At 69.2% G+C, this 27,877-nt stretch overlaps 4 protein-coding genes across 6 annotated transcripts; 1 reads left to right on the forward strand and 3 right to left on the reverse strand.

Moving 5' to 3' along the window:
* Positions 1 to 472: 472 nt before the first annotated feature.
* Positions 473 to 8,811, reverse strand: CDH1 (cadherin 1). Its single transcript, XM_075765705.1, is given in 17 exon segments — positions 473 to 788; positions 790 to 822; positions 963 to 1,106; positions 1,313 to 1,443; positions 1,531 to 1,752; positions 1,942 to 2,166; positions 2,249 to 2,391; positions 2,499 to 2,743; positions 2,829 to 3,014; positions 3,131 to 3,259; positions 3,635 to 3,807; positions 3,939 to 4,083; positions 4,160 to 4,315; positions 4,404 to 4,535; positions 4,645 to 4,877; positions 8,548 to 8,662; positions 8,739 to 8,811. Coding segments are annotated over 17 exon segments (2,646 nt in total). The 5' UTR covers positions 8,793 to 8,811; the 3' UTR covers positions 473 to 608.
* A 1,250-nt stretch (positions 8,812 to 10,061) lies between these two features.
* Positions 10,062 to 16,177, reverse strand: LOC142603657 (B-cadherin). Of its 2 annotated transcripts, XM_075765450.1 has the most exons (15): positions 15,949 to 16,175; positions 13,817 to 13,992; positions 13,624 to 13,743; positions 13,343 to 13,498; positions 13,109 to 13,253; positions 12,816 to 12,991; positions 12,604 to 12,732; positions 12,321 to 12,506; positions 12,004 to 12,248; positions 11,779 to 11,921; positions 11,358 to 11,582; positions 11,042 to 11,260; positions 10,816 to 10,946; positions 10,582 to 10,728; positions 10,062 to 10,466 (listed from the first exon to the last, which is right to left on the reverse strand). In XM_075765450.1, exons 1-15 carry the CDS (start codon positions 16,097 to 16,099, stop codon positions 10,254 to 10,256), a joined length of 2,562 nt encoding a protein of 853 aa, XP_075621565.1. In that variant the 5' UTR covers positions 16,100 to 16,175; the 3' UTR covers positions 10,062 to 10,253. The 2 variants fall into 2 exon arrangements, with proteins under 2 accessions (XP_075621565.1, XP_075621564.1); XM_075765449.1 differs by having other exon boundaries at positions 12,004 to 12,506; positions 15,949 to 16,177.
* A 1,014-nt stretch (positions 16,178 to 17,191) lies between these two features.
* On the forward strand, positions 17,192 to 20,553 carry LOC142603658 (cadherin-1-like). The gene is made up of 9 exons (XM_075765454.1): positions 17,192 to 17,322; positions 17,435 to 17,554; positions 17,643 to 17,798; positions 17,875 to 18,019; positions 18,097 to 18,272; positions 18,362 to 18,451; positions 19,780 to 19,922; positions 20,091 to 20,226; positions 20,372 to 20,553. Exons 1-9 carry the CDS (start codon positions 17,281 to 17,283, stop codon positions 20,459 to 20,461), a joined length of 1,098 nt encoding a protein of 365 aa, XP_075621569.1. The 5' UTR covers positions 17,192 to 17,280; the 3' UTR covers positions 20,462 to 20,553.
* A 288-nt stretch (positions 20,554 to 20,841) lies between these two features.
* Positions 20,842 to 27,876, reverse strand: DRC4 (dynein regulatory complex subunit 4). 2 transcript variants are annotated; one of them, XM_075765452.1, is made up of 11 exons: positions 27,744 to 27,876; positions 27,205 to 27,297; positions 25,976 to 26,173; positions 25,595 to 25,801; positions 25,138 to 25,192; positions 24,465 to 24,670; positions 24,049 to 24,216; positions 23,630 to 23,716; positions 22,467 to 22,676; positions 21,407 to 21,472; positions 20,842 to 21,083 (listed from the first exon to the last, which is right to left on the reverse strand). In XM_075765452.1, the coding sequence occupies exons 1-11, from the start codon at positions 27,744 to 27,746 to the stop codon at positions 20,934 to 20,936; spliced, it is 1,443 nt and encodes a 480-aa protein (XP_075621567.1). In that variant the 5' UTR covers positions 27,747 to 27,876; the 3' UTR covers positions 20,842 to 20,933. The 2 variants fall into 2 exon arrangements, with proteins under 2 accessions (XP_075621567.1, XP_075621568.1); XM_075765453.1 differs by lacking the exon at positions 27,744 to 27,876 and adding an exon at positions 27,396 to 27,527.
* Position 27,877: the final 1 nt, after the last annotated feature.

Raw genomic sequence — 27,877 nt, forward strand, 5'->3', positions numbered from 1 at the left:
ATAAGTACTTTATCAAATATAATTCTTTCACGTGTAGCATGTGACAGCACATCTTTGGTCTGTGTTAATCAATTGGCTCGCCCCGCTCTGGCAGACGCGTGGTGCCAGGGCTGCCCCATTTCTCTGGCACCAGGTTTGCGATCCAAGCGCGCAGCAGGTTGTTGGTCGTTTTGGGGCTGGGAACACGAGGTATTTCGGAGATTGCCAGAGAAACCTTTTTTCCCCCTGCTAGAGGAGAGCTGCCGAGCCCTGGCCGGCAGCTCCGCTGTGGGATTTGGGCACGGGGAGGCCAGGAGCCGATCCTGCCCCGCACAACTAGGAGCACCTCGGCTCCAGGCTAGGGAACAGATGGCTCCATGCCCTGCCTGGAGCTGAGGGAGCTAGGAAATACACAGGCTCCCCAAAACACCCCCCCTAGTCCCAGTGACCCTGAGCTTCCCCCACGCTGAACAGGGTGGGACACGGACACCAGGTCGAGAGGGTGCTGGAAAGGGGTTTGGCAGCCCCCTGGCAAGGACCGACCTGAGTCTGGTGGGGTGAAATGAGGCGAAACCACCTGCACCGGGTGGCTGCCGGCTGGGCCAGGGCGGGAAGGGAAGGGGGGTGTCCTAGTCGTCCTCCTCCCCACCGCCGTAGAGGTCCGCCAGCTTCTTGAAGCGGCTGCCCCAGTCGTTGAGGTAGTCGTAGTCCTGGTCGCGGTCGGAGGCGGAGGAGTTGAGGGAGCTGAGCGAGGTGGCCTCCGAGCCGCTGCCCTCGTAGTCGAACACCAGCAGGGAGTCGTAGGGGGGGGGCCGTGGGGTCCGTGTCAGCCGCCTTCAGGTTCTGGGGTGGGGGGGCAGAGGGGTTGGCGCCCGTCCCCCCCCCCGCCCGGGCCGGGGATGCCGCCGGGTGTGGGGCACCCCGGCGGTGCCAGCACAGATGGGGGCTTCACTCCCAGAGCACCGCGCAGCGTCAGGGCTCACCTCATCGATGAAGTTTCCAATCTCGTCGGGGTTGGCGGGCCGGGGCCGGTACTGGGGGGCGGCCATCAGCGGGGGGGCCACGTCGTTGCGGATCACCTCTGGACGGGCGTCCAGGCCCCGGTGCAGCTGGCTCAGGTCATAGTCCTGCGGGCGGGGACACAAGGAGACGATGCTTGAGGGATGGCCGCAGGCACGGCCGCGCTGGGACCTGCCACTGGCTACCCCATGGCAGGAAGGACCGGGGGCACTGGTGATGAGCAGGTCCACGGCAGCCTTGTGCACCCCACGTGTCCATCGTGGCGTTGAGCCACTGGGACCCCACAGGCAGGGTCCAGCCTGGCCCATCCCACCTGGTCCTCCTCGCCACCACCCTCCTCGTCGTAGTGGTAGACGTTGTCCCGCATGTCGTCCTCCGGCGGGAGCAGCGGCTCCTTCACCACCTTCCTCCGCTTGGCAAAGAGCAGCAGCAGCAGCAGCAGGACTGTGAGCAGAGGGCACCGGCATCAGGACGGCGGGGAGAGGGTGGCCCCGTCCCGTCCCCATCCTGTCCCCGTCCCGCAGTACTCACTCAGCAGCGCCAGGATGCCCCCCAGGATGCCCAGGATGGCGGGGACGCCCAGACCACTGGCGATGAATGCTCGCCGCTCACAGTTCTTGGCCGGCCCTTCGCAGTCGCACACCTGGGCTTTGACTGGCGTCATCTGCACCTTGCCCTGCCCGTCCGTCAGCTTCAGGAAGATGCTGTACTCCCCCGGCTCCAGCTCCTTCACCAGCCTCAGCACCAGGAGGTCTTGCAGCAGAGAGATGAGGACACCCTCAGCACCGGTGCACGGCTTTGCCGCGTAGCAGTTCCCCGGTGCCCATCACGGGGACCGGCGCCGGCTGCCCTCGGGGGAGCGTGGAGAGCTGAGGGGACCTCACTCGGCGTCTCCCCAGCACCCCGTGCCAAGGCTGGGTGGCCAGGCCAGGCAGCACCTACCTTGTCTGGTCACCCTGACGGTCCAGTTGGTGCCGGAGCCATGCTCCAGCGTTGCATGGAAGGGGTGGGTGTTGGGGGGCAGGTCCCTGTCAATGATGTTCAGCGTCTGCTCTTCAGGCTGCCGGTTGCAGATTTCAAAGATCCGGGGCTCCGGCATGGGCCCATTGTCGTTCACATCCTGGAGGAGGAGGAGCAGTGTCCCCGTGCCGGTGGCGTCCGGCGACCCTGCGGAGCCAGGGGTTAGCGAGGCGCCCAGGGAGGGGCCCTGGCAGCCCCTTCCCAAAGGACAAGGCAGGGTGCTCCTCACCACTGTCCACGGCCAGGACGATGGCCTTGTAGGTGCTGTTGATGGCATGCACCGACTCCCGGTCCAGCGGCTGGGCCACTGTCACGATGCCGCTATTGGGGTCGATGTCCAGCCAGCCCGCGGGGTCGTTGCCCATGCGGTACCTGGGGCAAGCGAGGGGTCGGCGTGTGTGTGTGGGGGCGCACGGCACAGCGGGCACAGTGCAGCCCCTCAGGCACACAGCACGGCCGCCGATCCCACAGCCACTCACGTGATTTTCTGCCTCTGATCCCTGTCCGGGTCCTGGGCTGTGTAAGAGGTGACCTGGTGCCCCTGCGGCAGGTCCTCCATCACCTCCACCTTCTTGACTGGGGGCATGAAGATGGGGGCTTCATTCACATCTCTGACCACCACCTGGACGTTGGCCGTGGACAGCGGCAGGGGCACGGTGAAGGGGATGGCGTTCTCCACCGTCACCATGAGGTTGTACTGGCTCACGGTCTCATAATCCAGGCCCTGGGAGGGGTGAGAGAGAGGAGCTGGGGTAGCACCGGCAGGCAGGCATCCGGCACCAGGACGGCCGTGCGGCAGCAGGACCCACCTTGGCGGTTTTCAGGATGCCGTCGTTGGTTTTGGGGTCGGTGGTGATGCTGAAGTCTCCGTCCTGGTCCCCACTCTTGATGTGGTAGACAGCTTGCCAGGCAGGGGAGCCCTGCATGTCCTGGTCCGTCACATGCAGCCGGGCCACCACCACCCCCACCTCGTTCTCATTCACCACCCCCTCGTACTGCAAGAGAAGAGACGGGGACGGTCACCCGCGTGGCCCCGGGCACCCTGGAGCGGTGGGGCTCGTGCCGTGATGGCCCAGGGAGGGCAGCGGCTCGTGGAAGCCAGCTCAGGTACCGCGGTGGGGTTGAAGATGGGCTGGTTGTCGTTGGCATCGGTGACTTTCACGATGGCGGTGGCAGTGTTGGTCAGGCCGTTGCCCTCCTGGTCCGCAGCCTGGATGATCAGCGTGTAGTTGGGAGTGGTCTGCAAGCCAAAACCACCATGGTTAGGGTGAGGATGGGGTCCAGCGGGTCCCCCTCCTCCAGGGGCATCACCTGCCTGTTCTTCCACCCTCCTCCAGCCACGGTGTTCACTCCCAGCACAGCCACTTGCCGACGTCCCCACCACCCACCCAAAGAGCTGCCAGTCCACCTGCTCCTGACAGGGCTAGGGCCCCGCAACATTCCCAGCGCAGATCCTCGATGGCTTGGGACTGCAGCCACCCCCAGAGCAGAGGACCCAGGGATGGCGAGTCCCCAAACCAGATGAACCCCGAGGCTCCGGCATCCCCGGCTCCCCACGGGAAGTCCCACCGTGGAGCTGCTGCGCAGTCCCCCAGGACGTGGCAAGGGTGCCCACCTCCCGATCCAGTCCCGTGCCGATGACGCTGATGATGCCCTTCTCCGGGTCGATGGTGAACATCTGTTGAGCGCTCTTGGGCTCCTCGCTGAGGATGGAGTAGCCGATGATGCCGTTGTTCACGTTGATCCCATCGTCCGCATCCGTGGCATTCACGGTCATCACGGATGTGCCTGGGCATGGGGACAAGCAGGGGACATTTGACTTGTGGGGCAAGACCCACTGGACAGCCTGGCACAGCTCTGGCTCAGGGCTCTGCATGGTCCCAGCCACGGCCCCCCCCAGCTCGCCGGTTCCCCCGTACCCGGCTTTGCGTTTTCCTCGATGTAGCCGATGAAGACTTGCTTGGTGAAGACGGGCCGGTTGTCGTTCTGGTCCGTCACGGTGATGATGATCTCCATGGGGTCCTCCACAGGCTGCCCATTAGCTGACACGGCGTGGGAGAAGAGCTGCGAGCGGCACCGTCAGCCCACGTGAGGCCCCGGGGACCGTCCCGTCCCCCACCCACCCTGGCCCCCGACTCACGATGTATCTATCGATCTCCTCCCGGTCCAGCGGCTTCGTCACCTTCAGCCACCCTGTCTCCCGCTCGATGGTGAAGACGCCCACGGGGGGGGTGTCCGCCCCCTGCCCCGTGATGCTGTAGAAAACCTTGGTCTCCTTGTCCTTGTTGGATTTGATCTGGCGGCGAGGTGGAGGGGGGGTTAGAGGGGTCCCGGCGCTCCGGGGACGCCCCTGCCCTGCACCCCGTCCCCACGGGGCCACCCACCTGCACCAGGTTCTTGGGGAAGGGCCCCCGCTCGTTCTCGGGGCAGTTGATGGGGGGGATGACCCAGTCCCTCTTCTGCCGCCGGAGGCCGTGGCCGGCCTCGGGGAAGGTCAGCACGTCGGGCACCACGTCCTGCGGGGAGAGCGGCTCAGCTCAGTGCCAGCACCTTGCCAAGCCCTCTGCACGCTCTGCCCGGGGGAGAGGGGCTGCGGTGACCCCGGGGAGAGGGGCTGCGCCTTACCTGCTGCTGGTGGTGGTGATGGTGGTGGCGGCGATGGTGCCGCTTGTGTAAGGTCACCTTGGCTGAATACTGCTTGCCCGCAGGGTCCCAGGTGTAGACGGAGAAGCTGATCTCCCGCCGCCGGAGCTGCAGGGGCCGGGTTGTGGAGACGACACCATCCTTGCTCACCTTGAAGCGCGTGTCGTCCGAGAGGTACGCGGCATGCCGCTGCTCGCCGCAATCCACAAAGCTCACTGGGGACAGGGACAGCGGGTGGGCAGGGGGCTCCCGGCGCGGCCCCGGGGGAGCTGGCGGCGGCAGGGCAGGCGCCCAGGCACCAGGGACGGGCAGCCGGCAGGGCAGGAGGGCACAGGACAGGGTGACGTGGGCACACGCAGCGTGGCCACGGCGACCCTGGGGTTGCGGGCGCAGCGGGGACACACCACGCACGGTGCCACGCGCCCTGCCGCTATCCTGACCTGGGCACGGGCAGGGTGCGCAGCACGACACATCGTGGCTTCGGCGCGGGACCGGGCACAGCACAACCTGCCGTACCGTGGGATCCCTGCCAGCCCGCGGCACATCCCCATGCACGGTGCATCCCTGTGGCACAGCGCATCCCCGCGCGTGGCGCGTCACTGTTGCCGTGCCCGTGGCAGAGGGTGCTGCTGTTCCAACTGCTTTTCAAATAAAACCCAAGGGCAGCCCCCAGCCCCCAGCCGGGGGGGCCCTGGGGGCTGCCAGGGCTGATCCACAGGAACTGCAGGCCAGCAGGTCACAGTGCCCCAGCGCCTGGGAACCCACGGGGGTCCCCGAGCCCCCGCGTGGCCGGGCACCGCGGCCACATGTCTGCAGCAGGGACAGCCCAGGCTGTGACCCACCGCAGGAGGGGGGCATCAACCGGTGCGGTAGGAAGGTGCCAGCCCCGGTGCACCCGTGGCACAGGGCGGCAGTCGGGGCACCCGGCCTGCCTCAGCACCCTTGGGTACCTCCAACACCTCCGCTGCGGGGTGTCCCCAGGGACAGCGGGCACCCACCACAGACCGGGCAGACGGTGTCCTGGCGTCACCAGCCTGGCACCCTGCGGGGACGCGGTACGAGCTGGGACCGGCACGTGGGGGCTGCGGACAGCCCAGGGGTAGGCCCCGAGCGGCACCGCGGCAGTCAGCAGGCATCACATGAGCCAGGACCGCGCTGCCGGGAGCTCCCGAACAAACACCCTTTGTCTGGGAGACGGTTTGTTTGAGCCATCGGCAGCCGGGCTGGAGCCCCCGCCAGCACGGCCGCCATCGGCCCCAGCGTGACCCACACCACGCGGAGCGGGTGCCGGGGCTTCACCGCGGGAAGCCGACGCACCCGGGGCGGGAGGCAGCACAGCACGCCCGAACACCGGGCACAAGGCCGCTGCCGGGGCTGGTGCCGCCATTACCAGGGCTGGCCCCACCACCCCACGGCGGGGTTATGTCAGCCCGGGTCAGCCCAGGAATTCGGAGGCAGCGGCGGGACAGAGGCGGGTGGGGAGCAATCGCTGAGAGACCCAGGCTGGGGGCTGCCCCCCTTGCCCACCGCGGTGCCCCCGACCCAGCCCGGGCAGCCGGGGAGGATCCGCCGGCACGATGCCAGCCCAGCTCGGCCCCACGGCGGGACCCCCGGCAAAGGCTGCGGGCTGGGGGAGCCGGTGGGGCTGGCTGGGCAGGAGCGTGCCGGGGCAGGCCGGGCGCTGCCGCAGCAGGGGCTGGCAGCGGGGAGAGGCACCCCGGCACCCACGGGCACAGCGCTCGGCACCCGGAACCTGGCACCGTGCCGGATGGGTGCAGTGAGGGGGCAGTGCTCAGCCCCCAGCCCCACACTGGGTGCAGTGAGCGCTGGGTGCTCAGCCCCACGCCGGCTGGGTGAAACTGAGTGCCGGGTGCTCGGTGCCCGCTCCCCGCCTTCCCGCCCCGCCGTGCACAACCTGTTTTTCCAGCTCCTCCGGTGAAGGAAAGCGTCCCCAGCCCTCCCCTCCCCGGGGCCCCTCTCCTCTCCGGGAGCAGTGGGGCAGGAGGCGAGGAGAGCTGGGGGGGTCCTGGGGGGATCCCTCCTCCCTGACCCCGGCCACCACCCACGGGGCGCTGGCACAGCCAGACCCTCTGCGTTACCATGCTGCCGGCCAGGGTGGGAGGATGAGACCCCGCACCGGGATGGGCACCGGGGCAGCCCCCCAAGCCACCCCACATCCCACGGCATCTCACGGGCTGACTCACAGGCGAGCCGGGTGCCACCACCCCCGGCTGCCGGGTGCCACCACACCCGCGGCGCCCGCTCTGCGTGGGTTGTGCAAGCGCGGCCGTGCCAGGGCAGGAGCTGGTGGTGGCGGCAGGGGGGGGGGGGGGCTCACGTCAGCCCGTGGACAGCCGGGGCAAAGGCGCTGCGAGCGGCACGTCCCATTGGCACACCGGCTGACGTCACCCGAGTTTCGCTGTGACTTCAGACTCTCGGGCTTCTCCCACCCAGCACCCGTGGGAGCGTCCCAGCCTCTGCCGTGTCCTGTGGGGCCGTGCCACCCCAGAGACCCCCCCACCTGCCGAGCAGAGCCGCGGGGTCCCGGCCCAGCCTCGGGGACGCCGCAGCCCCCACACAGGTGTTCGCCCCCCCCGCCCAGGCGCCGTGCAGGGCCTGTCCAGACCCGTCGGAGGGAAAACACCGCGCTCAACTCATCAGCTTAATTACAGGCCGGCTCGTCAGCCCGCCCTTGCCACAGCCTGGCCGCGGGCTTTGGGGTGCTGCGTGGCACGGAAGGGGCGGCATCACCAGGCGCCCACCGTGCTCGTCCACCTGCACGGCCGGGCATCACCAGGAGGGTACGTGGCTCGTAGGGGCAGACGTCCCCCTCCTTCCTCTCACACCCCATCTCCAGCCAGGACCCGAAACTGGAAGTGCTGGTACTGGGACAGGAGATTTCAGCAGGTCCCGGCTCTGGAGACCGACGCTGGGGAGGTGCCGAGGCCACGCAGCCGCCGGTCACTCTGGTATCGGGCACAGCCCTAATGGACCCAGGCTGCTGCAGCCGCGCAGCTTCGTTAATGATCAACCAGAAAGCTAACGAACGAGCAAGTCCTGAGGTATTCTGGGGCAGGGTCTGGCTCCCAACTTGATACTCGCAGCCTGGGCGAAGCCCTTCCAGAGCAGGGGGGCGGTGGGAGCCCCCGACACGGCGCTCGGTGCTCTGCACCCCTCGGCCCCAGGCCCACCCCAGCCAGCCCCCGGTGCCAGCACCACCGTCAACCTTTAACCGTCACAGGTGGCAACGGGCCAGGCGCCATCCCGGAAGCTTTCAGCCAGCCCCCCCCCCCCGGATCGGGGAGCGGGGACGTGCAGGGCACCCCAAAGCGGGTGGCACACCTTTCCCCGGTGCCCAGGCACCCACTCGCCCCAGCCGGGACCACCGGGTGCGCGGCACGGGGAGGCTCGTTGGCAGCCCCGGCCCCCGCCACACCGGGACGGTGAGACACCACCGGCCCCACGCCAAGAGCCGCCCGGGGAGGCTGCGCCGGGGTCCCGGCTCCTCGGCTGCGAGCGGCGGGTTGAACCCCGGGAGCCCACGGGCGGGCGAGGCGTGGGGCGGGACGGGGCACCGCACCGGTCCGCACGGCCTGAGTCAGCGGGGAGAGGCACCCACCGCCCCGGTGCCGCGACGCCGTCCTGCCGCCGTGGGAGCGCCCTTCCGCGGGGCCCCGCCGTGCCACGGACGCGCGAGTCGCGGCTCCGACCCCACCCGCGGCGGCGCGCACCGAGCCCGTCCCCACCGCACAGCACCGTCCCCACGGTCACCCGCGGAGCCGGGCAGAGACCGTCCCCCGGACACGGAACCGCGGCTCGGTTGCCCCCGTTGCCAGCTCCGGTGCCACGGCAGCCCGCCCGTCCCCGCCGCTCCCCACGCCTTACCTCGTCCCAGCGCCCGTCCCGCCGCCACGCCGTCCCGCGGCACCGGGAGCGAGAAGGTCTCCGCCGTGAAACCGGGCCGGCACGGCGCTGCCCGCTCGCCCGACCGCTGCCCGACCTGCCCCGGAGAGAGCGCTCAGTCCCCGGGCAGGGGCCCGCCAGCCCGGGCAGGGGCCCACGGGCCCGTCCCTCACCTGGAGGAGGAGGAGGAGGCAGAGCGGGGCCGGGAAGCCCCCCCGCCGCCCCATGGCTGCCGGTGCCGGTGCCGGAGGGATCGGGGCGCTGCCGCCGCGGAGCCGCAGGTGGGTCCGGTGCAGGTTCCGGGCCCGGGCCCGCCCCGCAGGTGCGAGTCCCCGCTCCCCGCCCCGGCCCGGCCCGGCGGAAGGCGGAGCTGCCCCGCCCGCCCCCGGCACAGGGGCGATGGCGAGGCCGGGAGGGATCCGGCTCCGCGAACCCTCGGTGCCACCCGTGTCGCTGCCACGGGGCGGGGGGCTGCAGGGAGCACGGGGGGGGCACCCACCCCCGGGGAGGGCAGCAGGGCGCTGGGGACCGCTCCCCGGGCACAAAGCCACGCAGAGGCTGGAGCGTCCAAAAAAAAACCCCAAATCACCAAAACCCAACTTGTTTTGGGTTTGCGTGGCAAGGTTGGGGGGGGGGGGGGCAAAGGGGGGCGGCTGCAGGGGTGGTTTTTGTGAGAAGATGCCAGAAGCTCTCCCCGTGTCCGGCAGAGCCAACGCCAGCCGGCCCGGCCGAGGCCGAGCCCATCGGTGACGGTGGCAGCACCTCCGGGGTAACAGAGCTCGGAAGGGGCAAAAAACCCAACGAGCGGCAGGTTCTGCAGCCGGAGAGAGGAGCGAGGAGATGTGAGAAACCCTGCGGGCACCCAGGGCAGGGCAGGAGGGGCTCCGGGCGCCCGAGCAGAGACGCCCCTGCACCCCGCGGTGAGGGACGCTGTCCCGTGCCCCACGGAGGGTGGGGGGGAGCGGAGGCTCCCCTGGAGGACCCCCCGCCGGAGCAGGTGGGTGCCCAAAGGAGGCCGTGACCCCGGGGGGGGAACCCACGCTGGAGCGGGGAGGAGTGTGAGGAGTCCTGCCCTGAGGAGGAAGGAGCGGCAGAGACACCGGGTGAGGAGCTGACCCCGACCCCCAATTCCCCGTCCCCCTGTGCCGCTGCGGGGGAGGAGGGAGAGAAACGGGGGGGTGAAGTTCAGCCCGGGAGAAGGGAGGGGTGGCGAGAGGTGTTTTAAAATTTGGGTGTATTTCTCATTGCTCTCTTTTGCTTGTAATAAATTAGATGAATTTTTTCTAAGTTGAGCCTGTTCTGCCCACGATGGTAATTGGTGAAGGATCTCTCCCCGTCCTCCTCTCGACCAGCCAGCCTCGAGTTGTATTTTCTCTCCCCTGCCCAGCTGAGGAGGGGGGTGACAGAGCAGCTTTGGGGGGCACCTGGCCTCCAGCCGGGGTCACCCCACCGCGCGCCTTTATTACAACTTACACCAGCACCCGCTCACCTCGTCTGTAGCATCACACTACCTTTATTTCATACATTTAAAAAAAAATAATAATAATAACCAAGAAAAATCCAGCAGAGGAAGGTGAGGGGGCTGCCGCCGAGGCGGGGGGGCACGGCGGGAGGGGGCAGCCCCAAGGCACAGGCAGTGGTAAGGCGGGGGGCAGGGGGGCAGCGGGGCGGGAGGGAAGGGGGGTGTCCTAGTCGTCCTCCTCCCCACCGCCGTAGAGGTCCGCCAGCTTCTTGAAGCGGCTGCCCCAGTCGTTGAGGTAGTCGTAGTCCTGGTCGCGGTCGGAGGCGGAGGAGTTGAGGGAGCTGAGCGAGGTGGCCTCCGAGCCGCTGCCCTCGTAGTCGAACACCAGCAGGGAGTCGTAGGGGGGGGCCGTGGGGTCCGTGTCAGCCGCCTTCAGGTTCTGGGGTGGGGGGGCAGAGGGGTTGGCGCCCGTCCCCCCCCCCGCCCGGGCCCGGGATGCCGCCGGGTGTGGGGCACCCCGGCGGTGCCAGCACAGATGGGGGCTTGGGGCTCACCTCCTCGATGAAGGTGCCGATGTCGTCGGGGTTGGCGGGCCGGGGCCGGTACTGGGGGGCTGGCAGGAGGGTGGGGGCCACGTCGTTGCGGAGCAGCACCTCCGGGCGGGCGTCCAGGCCCCGGTGCAGCTGCCGCAGGTCATAGTCCTGGGGGGGACACGCACACGATGGAGAGGGGCAGGGTCAGGCCACCCGCAGTGGCACCGGTCCCCTGCCCGCCCCCCCGACACCTACCTGGTCCTCCTCCCCGCCTCCCTCCTCCCCGTAGTAAAACACGTTGTCCCGCGTGTCGTCCTCGGTCAGCAGCAGCGGCTCCTTCATCACCTTCCTCCTCCTCACGAAGAGCAGCAGCAGCAGCAGGATGACTGGGGGGGGAGCAGCGGCATCAGCGAGGACGGGGCCCCCCCACCCCACCCCACGGGGGGTGCAGCCCCACAGCACCGGGACCCCCCCCACTCACGCAGCAAGGCCAGGAGGGCACCCAGGGCGGCGAGGACGAAGGGCAGGCCCGTGGCGGGCTGGGGTCTCTGGGGACAGCTCTGCACCGGCCCCTCGCAGTCGCAGACCCGCGCGGTGATGACGGTGAGCTGGGCTTTGCCCGGCCGGTCGAGGAGCCGCAGGTAGACGCTGTACAGGTCCGGCTCCAGCGGTGCCACCAGCCGCAGGGTGACGGTGTCATCTGCAAAGACCAGCACTGCAGGTGACCCGTGGCGACGTGCAGCGGTAAGGCTGCCGCGGCGCAGCCCGCCTCGCGCCGAGCATCCCTCCGGCATTACCTTCGGCGCCGACCTCCACGGCCCAGCTGTCCCCCGAGCCGCGGCTGAGCTCGGCGCGGAAGGGGCCGGTGTTGGGGGGCAGGTCCCTGTCGGTGACGGTGAGGACCTGGGGCTGGGGGCTGCGGTTGCAGACGGTGACGTCCCGGGGCTCGGCCTCGGGGCCATGGTCGTTCACGTCGAGCAGGGTGAGGAGCAGGGTGCCGGTGCCCGTGGCGGGCGGGGAGCCTGCGGGGAGCAGCGATGCTGGAGGGGGGATCCCCAAAAGCAGGACCCTCACGGGGACAGGGGCGCAGCGAGCAGGGGTGGGGACAGGCAGCCCCCGGCACCGCTGCGTGCCGGAGCCGGGCTGCGGTTTCTGGTGACGGCAGCACGTGTCCCTCACGCGGGACGGGGGAACAAGGGCCCCTTTCACGGCCCTCACCGTCGTCCACAGCCAGCAGCACGGCGGTGTAGGTGCTGTTCTTGGTGAAGGGGGACTCGCGGTCCAGGTGGTCCCGCGCCGTCACCAGCCCGTTCTCGGGGTGCACAGCCAGCCAGCCCGCCGGGTCGTGCCCCACCAGGTACCTGGGGGGCAGAGGGGAGCTGGTCCCACAGCGAGGGGTGGCGGGGACCCCCCCAGGCCCCGACCCCGGCCCCCCCCGCTCACTTGATCCTCTGCCCCTGGGCCTTGTCGGGGTCCTGTGCCGTGCAGGAGGCGAGGGTCTGCCCCGGCGGCACGTCCTCCGGCACCCGGGCGAGCTGCACCGGCGGGTCGAAGACGGGCGCCTCGTTGATGTCCTCCACGTTGACCGTCACCGTGGCGGTGGCTGTCGGCAGCTTCACGGCGAAGGGGGCCTCGTTGGCCACGGCCACGTGGAGCACGAACTGCTTCTTGGCCTCATAGTCCAGACCCTGGGAGAGGGGAGGGGAAGGGCAGCACCCCACTGCGGGCAGCGGCGGGGGGACGCGGGGGGACACACGCACCTTGGCAGTGCGGAGGACGCCCTCGTTGCTGGCGGGGTCGGTGGCGATGGCAAAGGCGCCTCCCTCGTTGCCGCGTAAGATGGAGTAGACGGCTCGCCATGCCGGCGTGCTCGGTTCGTCCAGGTCGGTGGCGGCCAGCCGGACCACCTCCCGCCCGGCCTCGTTCTCCGGCACGGCCGCCTCGTACTGCGGGTCAGGGGCACCGTCAGCACCGCAGCCCGGTGGGCACCGGCACGGCCCCGTCCTGCGGGGAGAGGGTCCTGCCGGGGGATCCCCACGTTACCGTTTTGGGGTCGAACTCGGGGGCGTTGTCGTTGACGTCCGCGATCTCGATCACTGCCAGCGCCGTCGTGGTCAGCCCCTCGCCGTCCAGGTCGGCCGCCTGCACGGTCAGCGTGTACTCCCGCACGCGCTGTGGCGGACAGACAGACAGACACCCCGTCAGCCCCCTGCTTGGGGCTGGGGCCGCCCGCCCCGCGGTGCCGCAGAGCCCACCTCCCGGTCGAGGCCGCTGGCGATGACGCTGAGGGTGCCGGTAGCCCTGTTGACGGTGAACATGTGGGGATGGGGCTCCCGCGGCTCCTGGCTGAGGATGGAGTAGGCGATGACGCCATTGTAGGTCTCCACCGCGTCGTCTGCATCCGTGGCAGTCACCCGCATCACGGAGGTGCCTGGGGACGGGGAGTACCGGTGAGTGGGGGGGGGGGGCACGACACGGTCCCAGGGCTCTCACCAAGGGACGTGGCCAGCGGGAGCAGAGCCTCCCCGCGGCACGGGGCCCTTCCCACCTGGCAGAGCTCCCTCTGGCACGGAGCCCCTGAAGATCTCCTGCGTGAACTGGGGCTTGTTGTCGTTCTGGTCCGTCACCGTGATTATGATCTCCATCGGCTCCTCCACCGGTTTGCCGTTCTCGGACACGGCGTGGGAGAAGAGCTGCGAGGCGGAGGGGTGAGCGGGGGGGGGGGGGGAACGGCAGAGCGTGGCACGCCGGCACGCTGTGGCACCCCCCGGCAGGGACCTACGTGGTACTTGTTGATGTGCTCCCGGTCCAGCGGCTGCGTCACCTTCATCCAGCCCGACTCCTTCTCGATGGTGAAGACGCCCTCGGGGGGGGCGTCCGCCCCCTGCCCCGTGATGCTGTAGAAGATCTTGGTGTCTCTGTCCCGGTTGGATTTGATCTGGGAGGAGACACGGGGAGGGGGGTCAGTCCCCCCCAGCCCCATCCCACCCCGGCGCAGGGGGGGGGCCACCGCCAGCATCGTTCGACGGGCCCGGCCCCCCGCCCAGACCGACCCCCCCATACCTGAACCAGCTTTTTTGGGAAGGGGCCCCTCTCATTTTCGGGAACCTTGATGGGGGGGATCACCCAGTCCCTCTTCCTCCTCCTGGGAGCAGCGCGAGCCCCGGGGGCCTCGGGGAGCTCCTGTGGGATGGGGGGGGTGAGGCACAGCCGGCTGGGGGGATTTGGGGGGTGGGGGGCAGCCGGGCAGCATTACCTGGGGGGGGTGCCAGCTCCACACGGGGAGCAGGGCAGGGTCCGGCCAGGCAGCAGCATCCCGGGGGGGAACAGCGAGCGCCCTGCCCACCCCCAGCAGCTGCCCAGAGCCCCCGTCCTGCGCCCCGACGTCGGGCTCCTCGGTCCCGCACGGCCCCACGCAGCCTCCGGAGCTCCCTGCGAGAGGGCAGCGGGTCAGGGCGGCCGCGGGGGGACCCGGCCCTGGCCCCCCCTGTGCCAGCAGCCCCAGGACCCTGCATCCCCCCCCCCTCCCGAGGCAGATCGGGCAGGGGATGCCGGGAGCAGCGGGGGTTTCAGCTTTGTTTCGTAGATTAAGGGAAATTCCTGGGCAGGCAGAGCCCTGCCCCAGCCGCCAACTCGATGTGTCACCTCCCTCGGGGCTCCCAGCCCCCCCGTGGCCAGTACACGGGGCACAGCACGGGCCCCCCCACCCAGGACCAGCATCCCCTGTGCTGGACACGGCCCAGGCCCCCGCAGCCCCGGCCGAGAGGCAGGATTAGGGGATTAGCAGAGCTAAGCCAGCTCCGGAGGCTGAGCGGCCGTGAGAGCCGGGGAGCAGGGCTGGGGAGGCTGCGGGAATGGGGGGGGGGCATGGAGCGGGGCAAGAAGAGCTGTGCCCCACGGCTGCCCCACACCAGAGCAGGGAGCGAGCCCCGGGGTGATGGTGGGGGCCCTGGCCCCCAGGCCCGTGCAGCAGCCTTGCCTGGAGGGCAGCGCCGAGGGCCCCTCCCTGCCGCGATGGCGGCGATAAGGGACGGGATGTCAGTGGGGCCAGAAGGGCCCTGGGGCAAGCGGAGCCGGGACACAAGGAGCCCAGGGGAGCCCCCAGGCCCCACCGTGCCCCCAGCCCCGCTCCCCGGCTGCAGCACGGGTTGCTGCTCCCCACGGAAGGGCCGGGCAGCACGGCGGGGTCCGGGTCCGCAGCCTCGCTCCAGCCCCCCTGGGGGGCTGGACCCCACCATGCCCTCGGGGTCCCTCCATGCAGAGCCCGCATGGCCCGGTGCCCGCTCGGCGGAGCCGCGGAGCCGCATGGCCCGGTGCCTGGGCCACGTGCTGCCCACAGAGGGGTTTCGCAGTGGCGTGGCCAGACCCCAGCCCCTGCCTGCGGCGGGGGCCCGGCAGAACCCGGTTCCGCTGCCGGCAGCCTGGCAGGAGCCTCCCAACGGGCTCGGCGGTGGGAAGCGGGATGCGGCGTCCGATGCGAGCGGAGGTCAAGGCCTCTCCTGGCACGGCGAGAGCACTTACCGCCAAGGAGGGCTCTTAGTGCTCCGCAGCCATTAGGCCAGCACCGGCTCTGGCCGCGGTTCCCGAGCAGCCCCGCTCCCCCGGGACACCGCCGAGCGAACAGGGCGGACGGGCCTGGGCAATGCCGGGCCAAGAGCCGGTGGCAGCGAGCCCCTGCCCAGCCTCGGCCCGGGCCGGCCGGACATCTGCAGCCCACGGCGCTGGCTCCTGCCCACGGACAGAGAAGGGTGGCCGCGGGGCACCCAGCCCCATCGCCAGCCCGGCGCCCGGCACCCACCCTGCGGGGACCCGGCTCTGCCCCGTCAGCTCCCCGCGGGTGCCCCACGGCCGGAGCGGAGGCGCCGGCATCAGCCGCCACCAGCCCCGGCGGGGCCAGACGGGCAGACCGGGCACCGCCAGCCCCACGGCCCGGCCCCACAGCCCGGGGGGGGGCAGAGCCCGGTAACGCAGGAGCCCGGCCAGCCCCACAGCTCAGCCCCACAGCTCAGCCCCACAGCCAGGGCAGGCCTCGGCCCTGCCCCCAGCCCCACATCCCTGGGACCCCGGCCAGCTCCCCCCGAGAAGCACAGACCCCGCGGCGCGGGGGGGGGGGCCGCCCGGCCCCACGGCCCGCCCCGGGACCGGCCCCACGGCCCGAGGAGCCCGGCCAGCCCCCGAGCCAGCCCCACGGGCCGGGGGCAGAGCGGGGCCGAGCACGGCAGCGAGGTGGGGCCCCGCCGCCGCCCCCAGCCCAGCCCAGCCCAGCCCAGCCCGCCCCCCCGGAGCCCCGGTCCCGGTCCCGATCCCGGCCCCGCCGCGCATCCCGCGGGGTCCCGGGGGAGGGGGGGGTCGGGCCGGGCGGAGCCGCGCCCCGACGGCGCCGGTTACCTGGTACCGGGAGCGGCCCCCGGCGCGGCCCCGGGGGGACGCACGGCCGGGCCGCGGGAGCGGCGAGCGCGGCGGCCGCCGGCAGCTGCGGGAGGAGGAGGAGGAGGAGGATGAAGAGGAGCGGGCAGAGCCCGGAGCGCGGCCCCCACATGGCCCGTCCGCCGCCGCCGCCGCTCCGGTGACCGCCCGCCGCGTCCCGCCCCGCCCGCTGCAACGCGCCGCTCCAGGTGAGGCGGCGGCCGCGCAGGTACCGCCCCGCCCCGCCCCGCCCCGGAGAGCGGCCCCCGGCCACCCCCGGTACCGCCCGGTTCCTCCGGGCGGCCCCCCCCGGTGCCTCCGGTCCCCCGCCGCCGTTCCCCCGGTCCCCCCGCTCGGTCCCGTAGGCACCGCCCGGGCATCCCGGCACCTCCGGGCGCCTTGCCGGTACCGCCGTGCGTCCCTCCCGGTGCCTCTGGTACCACCGGGCGCCTCCGGGCACCTCCCGGGCACCCCGGTACCTCCTCGATACCCCCGGGCCCCGCTGCCGGTCCATGCCGGAGCTGAGCCCCTCCCGGTGCGACTGTCCCCCTGCCCGGGGCTGGGCTCGGGCTCCTGGGGACCCCCGGGACCCCCCCCGCGGCGGGGGCTCTCCCAGCACACCCGGGCCCACCCTCTCGGGGGGGGGGGGGGGTCGGGGTGCTTGGCCCCACCGGAGGGTCCCATCAGGCGCCAGCCGCAGCCTTGTCCCCTCCCCGGCACCCTGGGGGGGCTCAACCGGCCCCGAGCGTCACCCAGGGGGTCGCACCCTGCTGGGTGTGGGGGCTCCAAGGGCCCAACGGGGACCTCAGCACCCTGCGAGAGGGCTCAGTGCCCCACATCGGGCTGTTGCTGGGGGGGTGCTGGTGGGGGTCTGGGGGTGCTGGGAGAGCCCCCGCTGCAGGGTGCTGGGTCCCCAGGCAGGGGGGTGTCCCCGGGGGTGTCCCCGCCTTTCAGTGCATGGGGTCCCCAGAGTGAAGTGGGACCCTGGGGTGGGGCCCTGCGTGCACCCTCACCCAGCTGGGGTGGGTGTCCTGTGGCCCCCGTGGGACAGTGCCCGGGGGGGGGGCTCCCGGCGTCCAGGGCTCCGTGTCCCCGTCCCTGCCCCAGCCTGGAGCAGCATCTTGTGCGCTGGGCCCCCGCACGGGTCCCTCCTGGGCACCCCCTGGGCTGACGGCGGCAGCCGGGCCCCCGCCTGCGCATGCTGGCACCCATGGGCTGGGGTCAGGTTTCCCGGCAGGACTCGGCCAAGGTCACCGCTGGCCGCAGGGAAGGTCCCAGCGGGCACCCGGAGGAGCAGCCAGCGCAGCAGGAGCCATGTTGCCCTGCACCCTTGCCTTCCTCCTCCTCCTCCTGCCGGTAGGACCGTCCCGATGGGGCTGGGGGCTGCGGCACATCTGCGAGGGGGGGCAGTGGGACAACCCCTGTGCAGAGCTCTGCCCCCCCCCCAGCGCTGCTCTCTGTTCTGCAGGACGTGCTGACCTTCCCCGAGGCCGGCCACGGCCTCCAGCAGGAGAAGAGGGACTGGGTCATCCCCCCCATCGACTGCCCCGAGAACGAGCGGGGGCCCTTCCCCAAGAACCTGGTGCAGGTGGGTGGCCCCGTGGGGACGGGGTGCAGGGCAGGGGCGTCCCCGGAGCGCCGGGACCCCTCTAACCCCCCCTCCGCCTCGCCGCCAGATCAAATCCAACAAGGACAAGGAGACCAAGGTTTTCTACAGCATCACGGGGCAGGGGGCGGACACCCCCCCCGTGGGCGTCTTCACCATCGAGCGGGAGACGGGGTGGCTGAAGGTGACGAAGCCGCTGGACCGGGAGGAGATCGATAGATACATCGTGAGTCGGGGGCCAGGGTGGGTGGGGGACGGGACGGTCCCCGGGGCCTCGCGTGGGCTGACGGTGCCGCTCGCAGCTCTTCTCCCACGCCATGTCAGCTGATGGGCAGCCTGTGGAGGACCCCATGGAGATCATCATCACCGTGACGGACCAGAACGACAACCGGCCCGTCTTCACCGAGGCGGTTTTCCACGGCACCGTGCTGGAGGGGGCTGAGCCAGGTGAGACTGATGCCGTGGAGCGGGAGGAGTGCCAGGGGGGGCTGGGGGAGATGTCACCAATAACTGCCTGCTCCCAGGCACCCCGGTGCTGCAGGTGCTGGCCACGGATGCAGATGACGCGGTGACGTCCAGCAACGGCGTTGTGGTCTACTCCATCCTGCGCCAGACGCCGGACCAGCCCCTGCAGCAGATGTTTGCCATCGATGGCAGCACCGGGTTGATCTCCGTGGCCGCGGTGGGGCTGGCAGCACAGGTGAGCCCCGGGCACGGCCCGTCAGCCCCCCTGCACCCCCCGGCCCAGCTCTCGTCCCCGTTCGGGGGTGACGCAGCCTCTCGCTACAGGCGGTCCCTGAATACACCCTGGAGATCCAGGCGGCCGACATGAAAGGCTATGGGCTGCAGGCCACTGCCACCGCCATCATCAAAGTGCAGGTGAGGCGCTGAGCCCAGCCCCGTGGTGCTGCGGCAGGTGGACGGGCAGGGTTAGGCCACAGCGAAGCCGCTGCCCGTTCCTGGCAGCCCCCACGTGCCCGGCTGCCACCGCGCCGATGCGCTCCGGGCACTTTCCAGGGAGGGAGGTGAGGCTGGGATGGCAGCTCCGCCGCGGTTCCTCCTGGCCCGGCGCCCCGACATCCTGCTGGGCTCTGGTCCACCAGCCCCAGGGCCGCGGTGCTGCCGGAGCCGGTGGTGCCGGCAGGACTCCTGGGCGCACCTCCCAGGGGGAAGCCACCCGCGCCAGCTCGGCCCAGCCAGGGAGGAGCGCCCAGTCCTGCTGCAGCCCCGTGCCGGGATAGCGGCATCCAGCCTCGCCAGCTCCGCGGGGAGAGGCCGCGGTGCCGGGACGAGCAGCCGGGGCAGGAGATGGCATTTTGCGCGGTGTCGCCGGCCGCACGCCCCTGGCCGAGCAGGACAGAGGAGAGCCAGGTAAGCGGCCGGGCGCCCTTGCTCGCCATTGTGCCTCGCCGGCATCCCCGCTTCAACCAGCCACCAAGGCCTGGAACCGGGGCCGGGATGGCAGTGAGAGCTGGTCCCGCTCCAGGGAGGCAGCCTGGCCCTGCCTGGCCGGCCGCAGCTCTGGAGCAGCGGGATGCAGCCCCCAGGTCGTGCTCCCCCTGCCGAGTGGGATCTGGGGGCTCCCAGGGCGGGAGGGACCCGGCTGCCCCTGCCAGCGCTGCCCTTGACCCCGTGCTGGCTGCCAGCTCCGGGCAGCTCCAGCGCACTTGCAGGGTTAACGTCCGCCCGCACGTGACACCGCGGGCAGGGAAGGCGACAGGGACTGGGCTGCTGGGACAGGGCTGCTTCCTCCCTGGGTCCAGGCCAGCCATTGCCGCCGTGCCGCGGCCCACCGGGACGGGCGGGTGAGCAGGGAGCCCAGCGCTGCCGCAGGCATGCAGCCCTCCGTCCAGGCGGGAACCCGGCAGGCGCCCGTGCCGCAGGCGGCAATGGTGCCCGGGGGGTGCAGGCAGCTGCTGGGGGAGGCAGCGCTCTGCTGCAGGCAGGGCCCCGGCACCGTGGCCCCAGGGCTGGCAGAGCCGAGCCCCACGGCACGGGCAGGACGTGGGTGCCTGTGTCGCAGCCCCCCGGCCTGGGGGCTGCAGGGAGGGGGCACGCGGGCAGCCTGGCCAAGGGCTCCCCTGGAGAGGGGCTGGGGGCTCGGCTCTGCCAGCGCCTGCCGTAGCACGGCATGGCGGGGGGGGGTGGGGGGGGTGCAGCCGGTGGTGCCGGGACACGTCCCAGCCCCACTTCCTCCTCTGCCCCAGGCCGGAGGCATGTCCGAGGCGGTGAACGGCTTCCTGACCACCCACGTGCTGAACACGGCCACGGGGCTGCCGGCCGCCGGCCTCGCCATCCGGCTGTCCCAGCTGCGGGAGCCAGGGCCGCAGTGGACGGAGCTGGTGCAGAGGTAGGAGAGCTGGCAGCGGCGGAACGGGCAGAGGATGCTGCTGCCTGTCCGTCCGTCCGTCCCCCAGCCAGCTGCCGGGAGAGGCTGCCAAGCCTTTGCCCGGGAGGCTGCCGGCGGGACAGGACTGGGGCCAGCCACCGCGTCAGGGCTCGCCCCTTCTGCTTTCAGGTGGACGGACGAGGACGGGCGCTGCCTGCCCCTCCTGGCTCGGGGGCAGGCCAAGGCCGGCACCTACAAGCTGCGCTTTGAGACGGCGCCGTACTGGCAGGGCCTGGGGCAGACCAGCTTCTACCCCTTTGTGGAGGTACAGGGGACGGGGGCCGCGGGAGCCAGCCGTGGCTGGAGCCGCAGGGGTGCCGCACCCGGACTTGCGGCGCTGCCAGCTCTGCTCCGAGCACCTCCCCCAGGGCCTGGCTCTGGCGAGCTGAGCCCCTCCTGCTCTCCCCCAGGTTGTCTTCACCATCGCCGACCCGGCACGGAAGCTGCACATCCCGCTGCTGATCAGCCCCTACTCCTACACAACGTACTGCGGCAGTTAGGGGACGGTCACGTCGTCCTCCCCCCAGGGACGCAGGTCACCAGGGACGGGGGGAAACTACATCACCGACACCATTAAAGGCTTCAAACAGCACCATTTGTCTCAAAAAAATCACTTTCCTGGGGGCAGCACGCACTTGGCTGCTCAAGGGGGAAAGGAGGGGAGCCCCAGGGCCAGCGGGGCTGGGGGGGTCTGGGAGGGGCCCTGCGCAGGGCCGGCGGGTGGGATGCCGGGAGCCCTCCGGCTGCGCCGTGGTCCTGGGCTCGGTCAGAGCTGCCCCAGCTGGCAGCTGCCTGTGGCTGGCATCCCCCCGCAGCAGGAGCAGGGGGCTGCTCCGCGGGAAAGGCTCCTGGGGAGGAGAGGGAGGGTCCTCCAGAAGGCTCATGGGGGTCTGTTTAATGGCGCGGAGCACCGATGGGCGCAGCCAGAGGGCTCCTGGCCCAGCACGGCGGGTCTCCGGGTGCCGGCTGGCGTCAGGTGGGCACGGCAACGAGTCCCGCGGGGCCCTGCCCCAGCGCCTGCCCCGGCACCGGGCTGGCCAGGGGCTTGAAGCCCAGGTTGTCCAGGGGGATCCCAAAGGCCGTCAGCTTCGCCTCCAACGTCTGCAGCATGTCATTGTGCGCCTGCAAGAGAAGTGCCGCCCCGGTCAGCCCAAGGCCCGGCTCCGCGCCTGGGCAACAGGCTCCCCGCACCCCCTGGCACGGGGAGGGGGACCCCAACAACCCTGCCTTCGCTGGGCACGCAGAGGAAACCGCAGCCTGGGCTGGGTCCTACCCGGCGCGGGGCACGAAGCGGCTCAGCTGCCTGCTGCGAGTTCCCTCCCCTCCGCTCCGTGCACAGCCTCCAGCAGAAGGTCCCGTTTCCGTCCCCCCAAAGCCGCGGCGGCATCCGGCAGCCCCCAGCCCCGGGCCGGGGGGACAGGGCAGCCCCCAGCCCCTTCCCTCACCTTGCAGACTCGGGCCAGCTGGAGCTGCAGGTCCTCGATGGTGGCGTTCTTGGAATTGAGCACGTCCTGCGAAGGGGAAACAGCGCGTTAGGCAGCGGCTGCCCAGCCCCGGCAGTACGGTGGCCGCGCCGTAGGCGGGAGCAGCGTGGCACAGCGCACGGAGGATCTGTTGTGCGGCAGCCGAGCTGGCACCAGGGCCTGGCTCAAGCGGAGAAGCTGGCAGCGTGGCCTGGCAAGTGGCCACCACCCTGCCCCCTTCGAGCCGGCAGTGCCAGGGACAGCCAGCCCGGGCAGAGGCGAGGGACAGGCACCTCCGGGACCAACACCACGAGCACCAGCACGGCCCTGCCATCATCATCATCGTCAGCCCCGCTGCAAGGGGAAGAGGGGCGACGGCAGCACCTGCTCTGGCAGTGCCGCCCTGCCATCGCGGCACCGGGGGAATTACAGGGAGAGAATCTCCCTGAGAAGATGCTGGAGGCAGCTGAGTGGAGGAATTCTGGGACCTCAGCAGCTGCGGGAGAGCTCGACGCCGTGACGCCTTCCCAGGAATGTGTTTTCCTTCCTGCTGCTGTGGCACCTGCTAGTAGGTGACACGTGGGTCTCCGAGCCTCTGTGCCGAGGCTTTCCGATAGGTATTTTTAGCACGGCAGACGTTGCGGAGCCCCTGGGAACCTGGCCATGCTGTCTCTGCAGCCAGGGAGGGCAGGCGAGGTTCACTGCCTGCGCACAGAGCACCCCGGGTCGCTGACGGACCCCGCACGCTGCCGGCTGCCGGAGCGCTGGTGAGCGCTGTTGGCCTGGGGCCATTCTCCTGAAAACAGGCCCCACCCGAGGAGAGATCAGTGCCAAACTCTGACACCCACACGCTCCACTCTCGAGGGAAAGCCGGAGGGCCCTGCGGCACCGCGCATGGCCCTGGGGGTGCCGGGAACGAGTGATGTGGCAGCTACAGCCACGTAGGACAGGGATTCGCAGGCTCCAGGGTCCACGTTCACCCCAGAGCAGCCTCTGCCCCCCCAGAGCAGCCTTCCCAGGGCCCCGTGGCAGCGCACGCTACCTCCAGCTTGCGCGAGACCAAGGAGAGGGCGCCCGGGTCGAGGTTGGAGGCTGCGAAGACCTCGCTGAGTTCCACCTCCTTTTTCTCCAGGACACCGAGGAGTCCTTTCAGCTTGCGCTCCAGGAGCAGGTTCTTGAAGCCCGTCTTCTGCTGCACCTCTTTAATGGCTTTGGTGAACTTCTGATAGAGCTCATCTCGCTCCGCCTGCACCTGCTCCCAAAAGACACCGCGCTGTCAGGACCCCCGGGCTGGCAGCAAACAGGTCCAGCAGCTCATCCCTGCCTGCTCCAGCGAGGTCCCGGCCCGTTCCCAAGGCACCTGCAGCCTGCGGGGAAGGCAGCTGCTGGGGCACAGCTTCCCGCGGTGGCTGGCACCCCTCAGCACCTCACTGCTGCTGCCTGCCCCCTCGGGACGCCCCCGACAGCAGCACGGGCCGAGGGCTCGCCGCGGCACAATTTCAGGCCCCGCAGCACACGGGGTCTCTCCTCCTCGCAGCTGGCAGCGGAACCTGGCTCACAGCTAGTTAATAAGTGTCCTAATTAGGAGACAATCTCTCCTCCACAGCCTATTTCTGAATGCACTGAACATGTTGCTGCCTTAATGATGGATTGTTAACGAGGCCTCAGATCAATGTTCGTATTCCTGGGGATTTCTACGAATTGCAAATGAGCTCTCTTCTGCCTCAACAGATTTATCTGGGTTAGCTGGGGGGGAGGCAGAGTCTGGGAGAACTCAGTCGGCAGGACTCACCCTGAGCCGCCCCGGCACGGCAAGCGGGGGGGGAGCGACCCCCGAACGCAGGTGGCAGGAGGGAGCGAGCTCCGGCCAGGAGTGCTGGCCCGTGGCCACCTCTCCCCACGGCTCGGCCCCCGAGCCTCTGCTGCGGCCAGTCCCTCGCAGGCCGGGAGGGGACCGCCGAAGCGTGCATGATTGCTTAGCGAAGTACAAGGCCAGGCCTGTCTGCTGACCGTGGGAGACGCCAGAGCTGTGAGAGGCTTTGTTGGGAGCAGCAGTTACCGCACGGCTCTGGATTAGAGCTCCAGAAAGTCCCCGGCTAAGCAGAGCCCAGGCAGCCTCTGCCGAGTCCTCGGGCCTGGCCCTCTGCAGAGGGGACGGGGTTTGGAGAGGGAAACGGGATGCACAGACCCACCGGCAGCTCTCACCTTACCAAACCTCTGCTCCAGCACTTCGTGTTCCCACTGAAGATCCTTCAGTTCCTTCTGGGTGACTTTCAGCCAGGCTTTTGTGTTCTGCGAGCAGGAAGCGATAGTTAAAGAGCGCGGGTTTCTCTGAGAGGTGTGGGGGACGTGTTCTGGCAAGGGAGGAGAGCGACCAGCAAAGAGAGACTGGCCAGAAAAAACAGGCATCACCCGCACCAACTCCCCTCTCTGCAGCGGGGACCACTCTGGTTGCTTGCTGCCAGAGTCCCACCTGAGATCTTACAAACGCCCGGCTAAGCTGACAGGGACTCAAAAGCTTTGCCCAGTGACCTGGCCAAGCCAAGCGGCGGAGGCCAGTGCTGAGCGACCCCCCGCAGGGAACAGCCAGGGTGACTCGGGACAGGAGAGGGCTGGCCACTCACTGTCAGGGCTTCCTTGTCCTTGTCGTAGTGAGCCAGCTTCTTCTGCAGCTCAGACACCTGCTCCTGGGCCTGCTGCAGGGGCTCCTTCAGCTGCTTGTTCTGGAGCAGCACATCCGCCTTCTCCTTCTCCAACTGAGTCTCTTTCTTCTTCATCTCTTCCATCTGCTCCTGTTCTTGGGAACACAAACTCCTGGAGGGGCCATGCGAGCGGGGGCTGCCCAGCTCCTCGGAGTTTCCCACGCTGGCTGGACACCCTCGCGCTGCTGGCCCAGCGAGATGCATCTCCCTCTGCTCGAGAGCTTTGCTCGTGTAACGGCGTACAGCCCCCAGGAGAGCGGTAGCACCCACATGGGCAGATTTGGGTGAAATCCCCACAGGACCGATCCCCTGTGGAAGGGTGATGCTCTGAGCAGTACCTTCAGCAAGCTGATGAGTGCCAGGTTTTTGAGGGTGATATCGTTGTAGTAGTTCTTGATGTCACTGAAGGCCTTCTCGTGGCTCCTCATCAGCTCGCTGATCTGGCTGTTCTTCCTCTCCTCCACCTCGTGGATCTCAGTCTTCCTCCGCAAGTCCAGCTCATCTCGCAGCACTTGCATCTTCTTGGCATACTTGGCCTCGATCTCTGGGGGAACACACGGGGGGCTGTGTGAGGACCTCCGGGAGACCCCGCGTAACGCGCTCCAGCTCCGTTAGCCAGCACCAGCCCGGCGCGTGCCACCGCAGCATTACTCGAGGACAAGACGCTCGTTAGCGGCGTCACCGCAGCTGTCACTAGCGTGCGGAGCAGTTTACACTGGGACCGAGGAGATCAGAGCCTAGAAATAGCATCCTTGGAAAGAGGGCACCAAATCTGCCTGCGAGAACCCGAAACGTCCCCCGAGGAGGAGACTAGAGTGAGGACTCTGCAAGGGCTCCTCCAGCCAGCCCACCTCATTCTGTTTGCCTGATGCTGGGGGTCTGGCAGTCCCAGAGCATGGGGGAGCAAGAACTGGGGGGAAAACTGGCCAGAACTGGGGGAAAACCATCCCAGTGCTCGAGGCTCTGCTAGGGAGCCCAGCAGCACAGCAGGAGCTATGCGTGCATCCTGACCTTTCACTTGTCTCTCAAAGTTGTCGCACAGCCGGGTGATCTCCTCCTCTTGTTTCTGTTAGGGAGAGGCTACGTGTCAGAGGCAAACAACCAAATCCTGAGTCAGCCACATCCCGAGGGATTTCCTCCCTGGCTCCCGCTCCCGCCATGGCACCAGTCCCACATTATCCATGCAAACGGCGGCTCGTAGGCTCTCCAGCTGCTCTCACAGCTCCCTGTCACGGGGGGGAGGTTCACAGGAGCTGCCCTTCTCCCCGTTCCTGCACCGACTTTCTAGTGCCTCTAAGTCCACCCGTTACCGGTGCCTGCAGGAAACCCCATCCCACGCCGTGGAGGGAGCCGGCGGCAGGCTCCCGCTCACACGCTGGGGCTGGGAGGGCTCAGCCGGAGGCCCCACCACCTTCCGCTGCCCCACCACCTTCCCCCACCACACAGCTCTGGCGTACCAGGGACGTACCAGGCGCATGTTTTTCACCACCACCTCGTTGGCCAGCTCCTGCTCCTTCAGCTCCACTTTCAAGGAGCGCATGTCTTTACGCAGCTCCATCTCCTGGGCCCAGTGATCCTTCTGGGCCCGCTTGATGGACAGGGTGCCCTCCGCCTTCAGCTCGGTGATGTTTTCTTGGTGTTCGTACAACAAGTGCTTCACCTTCTGCTTGTAAACCTAAAGACCGCGTGAGGGGCTTCAGCAGGAGACACCCGGAGCTGGGATACTGGCCGAGACACTCCTGGCTTGCATCCCACCCAGCTCCTCCTCCTTTCCCCCTTCCCTCTCCTCCTCAGAGCTCACCCGGAGCTTGGGGCACCCACACCACCTCCCAGCCTTCTCCCCTCCCACCTTGATCTCCACTTGATGCCGCTCCTCCGCCTGTTCCATCTCCCGGTCCCTGTTCCGCAGCTCCGCTTTCTTCTCCTCCAGCTTCTGGCGGGTGATGTCCCAGAAGGTGTGAATCTTGTCACGCTCTAGCTGGAAATAGTTACGCTCTTCCCTTTCCCGGTCCAGCTCCTCCCGGAGACGCACAACGTGTTTCTCCAGCTGCAAAACCGAGAGGAAGAGCCAGCTAGGGGGAAAAGGAGGCCTTGGGCAGATGCCTTTGCAAGACACCCGTGGCAAGCTGCGTGGCAAACCCGGCAGGACACAGGGGCTGTTACTGGGACGGAGAAGCGCAGGAGAGAAGGGGACGAACCCTGACACACCCTGGACCATACAGGACCATCAGCCTCTGGAAAAGGAGTAACAAAACCTTGTCCTACTGTAAGCAGCCTGGGCTTGGATATTCTGTCTCGCGGGACCTGGTGACGCCATTCTCAGGTGCCTAAATACTACTGAATCATGGAGTCCTTTAGGTTGGAAAAGACCTTTAAGATCATCGAGTCCAACCGTTAACCCAGCACTGCCACGTCCGCCATTAAACCATGTCCCCAAGCACCACATCTACATGTCTTTTAAATACCTCCAGGGATGGGGACTCCACCACTTCCCTGGGCAGCCTGTTCCAGCGCTTGACAATCCTTTTGGTGCATAAATCTTCCCTAATACCCAATTAAACCTCCCCTGGTGCAACTTGAGGCTGTTTCTTCTCATCCTGTCGCTAGTTGTTTGGGAGAAGAGACCGACCCCCACCTGGCTACACCCTCCTTCCAGGTAGTTGCAGAGAGCCATCAGGTCTCCCCTCAGCCTCCTCTTCTCCAGACTAAAGAACCCCAGTTCCCTCAGCCGCTCCTCATCAGACTTGTGCTCCAGACCCTTCACCCTTCACTGCCCTTTTCTGGACAGGCTCCAGCACCTCGACGCCCTTCTTGGAGCGAGGGGCCCAAAACTGAACCCAGCCCTCGAGGTGCGGCCTCACCAGTGCAGGGTACAGGCACTTCCAGGAACAGCGAGAACCACCCCCCCGGCCCAGACGGGCGTCAGGCAGCGAAATGAACCCCAGCCGCTCGTCTCTGTCACCCTCTGCCACCTGTTGTCCCTGGAGCCAGGCGCCGAGCAGGGGTCCCCAGTGCTGTTCCAGCAAGTAGCAACATCCTCCAAGGCAGGGGTGGGCTGGGAGATGGGGGATCTCTCACCTGCTTCTTGCTCATCTCCTCCAGAGACAAGGCATCCACCACTGCTGGAGCTTTGCTCCCTTTCCCTTTTTTCCCGACTTTCTTTTTGGGTGCCTAAGGAAAGACAGCAAAACAAACAAGGAGCGCGCGTGGCGCCAGGAGGAAGCCGTGCCGCTCAGCGTCCCCGCAGCGGCCCAGGCCACGAAGCGTACCCGCTCTCATGGCGGGGACAGGATCGGAAGGGTGGCAGGGAGCGCTGGCCGATGGAGCCAGGGTCCCGCCTGGAAGCCTCCGAGACCCTCCCGGACACCCACAGCTCACGCCCAGCCGCTGCCAGCTCAGCTCCGCAGGGCAGCCCCCAGGCCCAGAACGCCCGTACCCAGACTAACGCCGTGCACGGCGCCAAGGGGCTCCCTTGCGAGAGCGGAGCGGGCCGGGGCCCCGCAGCCTCGGGGCTCCCTCCCAAGAGCCGGTCGGGCCATGCCGAGCCCCCTCCCCCCCCCGGCTCCAGGGCAGCCGCAGCCCCAGGCCCCCCGGCCCGGAGCGGGCCCCGCTCTCACCATGGCGGCTGCCGCTGGCGCCGCGGTCTCCAGGCAACGGGCGGGCAGATCTCGCGAGAGGCTCGCGGCGGGAGGACACGCCCCCTAGCAACGCGGGCCCCGCCCAGGCAACGGCGGCGGGGCCTGCACCGGGC

Source organism: Balearica regulorum, chromosome 13, assembly GCF_011004875.1.
Source record: "Balearica regulorum gibbericeps isolate bBalReg1 chromosome 13, bBalReg1.pri, whole genome shotgun sequence".
NCBI lineage: Eukaryota > Metazoa > Chordata > Aves > Gruiformes > Gruidae > Balearica > Balearica regulorum.